Consider the following 6,310-nt stretch of genomic DNA (forward strand, 5'->3'; position numbering starts at 1 on the left):
TGGTTTTGAACTGTTGCCCCATCAACCTAACTCATCACATGACTTTGATCCGTTTCCCAGACTGCACTGGTCGCCGTTTTCAGAGCGAAGATGAGGTCATGAATGCTGTTGAGGAGAATGAGGAGGCTCAAGATGTCCATGTTGAAAGATAATGCAAGAACAGTCTTTCTCCTGTGACCATTTATCAGCGAGGTCGAGAACTTTCCGAAGTACCCTCGTAGGATCCAGTAGTTTTGACCTATACGAGAAACCAAACCACTACATCCTCTTTTTATTCGATTCTGACCATTTGTTTTTCTCTTGTGAGTCCACTAAAACTATAGGATTGCAGTTTTCAAGTTTCCAAACGCCTCTTAAGTCTGAGTCATATCAATAATCCATGTTACTGAAGGAACTTGCAGGCCGTTTAAGGGCAACAGAATGAGTACCTGTTTCAGGGTAAGTTCTGCTAAACACCCTGACAAAACTGCTGAGTGGTTTTCAATACTCTCCTTCGGCAGTCTCCTCTCCAACAACTCCCATCAACAATGCAAAATTCATCACGTAGCCCAACAGAAACCCACCATTGTTCCAGCCCCTGCATGCTAATACTGGTCCAGTAGCCGCCGCTATTTGTTGTTGTTCTGTCACACTTAGCGCTAGCGTTGTGGTCACAGCTGTCAGATACTGTACAACATGAGCAGAGAGGCTAAAAGCCGATTAAGCCTCCTCATGTTCCACCAGTGCAAAGAAACCACTTACATACGGCGGAAAAGGAGAGTCGTCGGACCAACTTAAATGAATTGCGAACATGCAGTTCGATTGGGTTGAACCAGATTAAGCTAGCAAGTAATATTAACGCCACTGTTTCAAGCTAGGTGTAGCTATTCCTCACAGATTAACAGTTTGCATTGCTGTAGCTTAATTCAAAGAAAAGTCAGCTTAATTATTCATAAACATGTTTTTACTCAAAGAAAATGGCGACTGAGGTGCAGCAGAAACTCCGACGACACGCGGACGTCATGACTTCCACAATGCTAAAGGAGGCAACACTTTTCATGCGTTTGTTAAAATGATAAAACCGTTAAAAGGGGCAATTTCAGGCTGATAATACACCGCGATCGCTGTAGCAGGAAGAGATGTGGCATTTATTTAAAGCAGCACTTTACTCTGACATACACGTTTTATGCCTTGTGCCCCATTGTGGCCTCTGCTTTTCTACATTGTAGGTATTTTGATTCCAGTGTTATTCAGTGCAGAACAGCAATAATAATAATAATAATAATAATAATACATTTTACATGACAGTGAAGGCCACCGTACATCCAGTGGAGTCAGTGAATAGACGTACAGCAAGCAACAGAGCAGCAATGAGTTCAAATCTGTGAATGAAAGACGTTTTTGCAGTGACGTTCAGTTCCAATGATTAAGCATCAGAGCAGGTCTTAGCTCCCGATGCCGGTAGACGGATGAGGAGGAAGCGAAGGTCTGAAGAACATCTGCGAGATAGGCAGGTGGAAAGATTCTGAAATGTTAATCACAATATTTTGAAGTTAATCCGTCGTGACACGGGGGGAGAGCTTGAATCAGGAGAGGTGTGACATGCTCGGCGGACTTTGAACATTTATTAATCCGAGCTGCAGAGTTCTGGGATGAGTTGGTGAATAAGTTTGTGGGAGGATCACATTGCAAAGCGCTTCATGTGCGACGTGAACGAAGAATTGACTTCTGTGTGAGTGTTGTGTTGCAGCCGGGCGGCGTGTCGGAGAGATTCACAGACGAAACAAACACAATCCGGGAGATTTTTAAATGACTAGAGACGGAAAAGGTAGCGTCAGAGATAACACCAAGGCTCTTAACCTGTGTGGCGTATGGGGGCTTCAGTAATCGGAAGCAGCTGCTAGTTTTTAAAACTGTAGATTTAAATGACTTTGTACGAAAGCTGAGGCCAGTTTGATAGTCCTCGATGAATATTTTGCTGCAGAATCAAATGCATGACTTTGCATTTACAGTATATCTCATTTAGATGATAGATGTTTTAAGAGTGCCTGAAATGGTGCAACAAGTTTGTCCTGCATTTTACCTATAAATTGCTTTTAGGACTCTTTATGTTGAACTTCCCAACCACAAATATGTGCAAATCTTAGCTATGTTTACCCATGATGTCCTCTCAGTATAAGGTCTATTGTCTCTCTGGAGTAAAACATTATAATTGTCTTTCCTACCAGGTACTTCTTGGACAGCAAAGAGGAAGGAGTGCGGTACTTCCGAATCGACGAAAGCAGCGGACTTATACGTACGACGCAGCCTCTGGACAGGGAAGCCATGCCTTGGCACAACATCACTGTAATGGCCTCGGAGGTTGGTAGGTACCCAGCTTGCTTTTCATGAACCAAATGTTGCCAAGTTTGTGAGTAATGAGCCAAACAAAATGCACGACTTACGTCTGTCTGCTCTTTTTGTGAATATGCATAAAAGAGAAGAGGTAAAGCCAGCTGGGCTTCGATGGGGTTTTCTTAAAGAGCTTCTGTTGTGTGTTTTGAGTTTCTGTTTAATTTAGTTTATTTTGTCGCTTTTGTACATGCAAACATCTGCAGACTTATAAAGACCTTGAAGGAGCTATTCAATGCCACAAAAACACGGCCTGAAATGCCTTGTTTGAAGCCAGCCTTTTCTTCTGTTACTTGTTGACATCATCATGTAACACATTGACTTAGCGCCTACCTAGTGCGCTAGTTTAGCACGCCATCAAACATGATTTCCCGCCATTATTCCCTCGCTAGAGCTGTTTCTGCTCGCACCATAGCTCTCGGATTAATCTCGCTTTCGTCAGGCCAGCTGACCAATCAGAGCAGACCTTTAAGGAGAGTGGCCTTAAAGAGACAGGAGCCAACAGAGCGTGAGAAGAGATGCTGCAGCGATGTACATTATGAGGAAAAGAATGTGCTTTTGGAACATTAAATCATGTAACCATATTCTATTAGACTCCAAACATCAAGTTGTGGATCTGTAATTGAACATGATATGGGCTCTTTAAGGTCCAAACTTCTTGCCATGTTACTATGTTTCCTACGTCTAGACTCTCTCCAAGTAATCAAACTTAATTTTGCATGTTTTGTTTCATCACTAACATGATATAACAATTCAATTTTGTTGCAGTCCTCCAGTTTCAGCAGTCATATTTTACATTCATATTGACAGAAAAAAAAAGCAGATTTTATGGCTCTGTAGAAGGTAAATAAGCAGATAAGGAGGTACAAGCCTGCACCGCTCATACCGAGCTGTAGTAAACACAGGAAATGCAGCTGCCCGAAAGAGGCAGTTAAGAGATTGATCTTTCTCTCCGCGCTGCCTTTTGTTTAGCCTCAAGCTAATAGGAGACATTATAAATCAGAATTGCATTCAAATCACTGGCGTGTTCGGCGCCGCGACAGCATGATTTAAACAGTAGAAATTACAACAAAAAGAAGAAGAAAATACACACCATGTCCTGTAGGTCTGCCCTGAGTTGTATTTTTTTTATTTTTTTTTTCCCTGCTCTCCCACCAGATAACAAGACACCCTGAGGGGATCATATTGTCAGACAGCAGTCCAGGTTCAAATTCATAGAGGGTAAAACTGGAGTCAGAATCAATATCAACAAAGGAAAGGTTCCATAAAAGAGGAATGAGTGCATGAATCTGCACCGCACAGACTCCGACTAAGCAAAGCACGTTTTAAGTAGTGTTTATGTAGATGTATGGAGACACCTAAAACCTAATAATCCACTAATTACAGCAGAAAAAAAGCCCAAAACATGACGTGATTGGTTCATTTTCATTACTGGTGGTGACCAGTTAGTCAAATTTATTGAAGTAAATTCATATTTTAGTCATTTTCATGTCACAGAATTGGGTTTTTTTTAATTTGCAGAGAAAAATATGTACTTATTTGCTGCAAAAATCTTGATTTATTTCAATAATAATTGAAAGGAAACACATGGAGAACTTTTCACTAACAATTAGCAAGACAACTGCTTCAAGTTTTCAGCCGTGTTCAGCAGTTAACGAGCGAAAAGGTGCCGCGTTTTTAATACGCGTCCAGCTCTCAATACAGCGAGATGCGTAGCAAATAGCATTATTAGCAGCGGCGGTGCGGTAATCACTAACAGTATTTAAGCACAGCCCAGCGCCGAGTCATTTAATGGTGAAATTAACAATTAAAGTCTGAAGAAAACAAGGGTGAAGGATATCATTTGCATATTGATTAGAACGTATTCAAATAGGTTAGAGTGTATTTTCCTTATAATTAACTACAAAATCAAATTAGTCCCAATTGTTTCAATGTCCTCTCCTACATTGAAAATTAATTAAATCAATACAAGCCCCGCTAACTTCAGGAATTGCTATCAGGTAACTCGGGGTAATTTGTAATCACAATTAGGCAAATCTCTAGCCAAGCGACGGGGATGCTGCATGTTAATGTTTCCGTTATCTCCTCACCTCTCCTTAGCATTCAAGGATACAGTCGCGCGCCAAGACACTGTCAAAAAGGCAGAATGATAAATTTTTACCGCTTTGAATGAGCAAGGACGCGCAGTGTCATGGCGGGGAGACAAAGCACCCGGCGCGGCGCTCTGCGAAAGCCATCCTGCAGAGATGTTATCCTGCTTTCAGGAGACACACAATCCGCAGAGAGGAGCTGAATTAGAGAATAAGTGTAAGATTGAATTAGTGGGAGGGTTTTTTTTTTTTTTGCATACAAAAGCTTGAGGAATGTGTTATAATGCGGAACCTTAATTTAAAAAAAAGTACTGTATAGAATCCTTTGATGCAAAAAAAAGATTAAGTAAAGTAGAAGAATCTGGAGCCGTTGGTTTAATTGAAAGACGAGTGCACCTGTGTGGCTTCTTGCTTTCGCTGAGTAAGCATGCTATTTTTTTTTTAGAGCTCTGCTCGCGCCACACACGCGCGCCAAAAAAAAAAAAGAAAGAAAAACCTGGAAGGAACCCAACAAAACCTCTCCTCAGTCGGGGACCGAGGTGCCCCCGGGGTGGAGGGTTAACTACCTTGCTCAAGGGCACTTTATGTGGAGACAGAGAAAAATCATGTGTAGCATTTGTCTTGAACGCCCGAGGGTTTAGTGCAGCTCGACCTGCTGTTATTAAACAGAAACTGATGCATCTGAGACTCAGAATGATCACATTTATGCTGTAAATTTGACTAAAAATACAGATTGTTGATTTGGATATTCTGTGCAGGGCTTGGCAGTTTTTATTTATGTATTTATTTGTGTATTTCTTACAATCAGCATAGGATTTTGTTTCCCTTTTCTGTGGTTTTACTAGATATTATCTGTAACTTAAAACAGGGAAAATATGTAAACTAACAAGTTAAATAATAATGTACCATTTTTTAATCATGAATGTATATATTTTTTTCTTTCATACAGTGGTCTAAATCGGTAAAATAATCATAATTTTGCTGATTTTATAATATATGCACATTTCATAGGATCATATCTATATATTTAAGTTTATTATCTGTAATTAAAAACAGGGGATAATAATAATAATAAAATAATAATGTACCATTTTTTGATCTTGATTAGATCATTCTTATTTCACATAATGACCTAAATTGGGAAAATAATCATGATTTTGCTGATTTTATATGATTATATATTTTATTTTATTTTATTGTCTGTAATTTAAAACAGGGAAAATCTGTAAACTAGCAGGTAAAATAATAATGTACCAATCATCAGTCATGAATCTATTTTTTTCTTTTATAAATTGGCCTAAAATGGGGAAATAATCATAATTTTGCAGACTTTATAATATATGCACATTTTATAGGATCAAACAGAGAAAATCTGTAAACTTATAATAATTTACCAAGAAAAAGAAAACAAACAAAAAAAAGCAAATGTCTATTTCCTAAATATTAATTCTTGTTGTGGACTTTTTAAAAAAAAAAATCCATTGTAGTTTATGTTTTTACTGTTAACATGTAAATTTATATACTATTTTTCTTGTTTTTTTTTTTACAAGTTGTCATGTGTAATTTACCAAAACAGGGATACAGCCGTAAATTGTGGTTAAAAACTATTATTTTTTCTTTCTTTTTTTTTTTCTTTTCTTTTTTTTTTTACAGTGTAGTAGGAGCCACTTTCACACTTCAGACTTAGGAAGGTGCCCCAGGGGTCGAGGGTTAACTACCTTGCTCAAGGGCACTTCATTTGGAGACAGAAAAGTCATGTGTAACATTCATCCCAAATATTTATTGCTTTTGTGAGGCTCAGGGTGCCCGTGACAAACAGCAAATCTATGCATCTTCGATTAAACTGACAT

The 6,310-nt window shown here is 39.0% G+C and overlaps 1 protein-coding gene across 1 annotated transcript in view; it reads left to right on the plus strand.

Moving 5' to 3' along the window:
• Positions 1-6,310, plus strand: part of LOC103358467 (cadherin-18) — a 97,523-nt gene that overhangs the window by 63,646 nt on the left and 27,567 nt on the right. The window contains exon 7 of the mRNA XM_008283447.1: positions 2,208-2,340. Coding sequence (XP_008281669.1) covers positions 2,208-2,340 — 133 coding nt within the window. The remainder of the gene's footprint in view (positions 1-2,207; positions 2,341-6,310) is intronic.

Source organism: Stegastes partitus, unplaced genomic scaffold, assembly GCF_000690725.1.
Source record: "Stegastes partitus isolate 25-593 unplaced genomic scaffold, Stegastes_partitus-1.0.2 Scaffold313, whole genome shotgun sequence".
Lineage (NCBI taxonomy): Eukaryota > Metazoa > Chordata > Actinopteri > Pomacentridae > Stegastes > Stegastes partitus.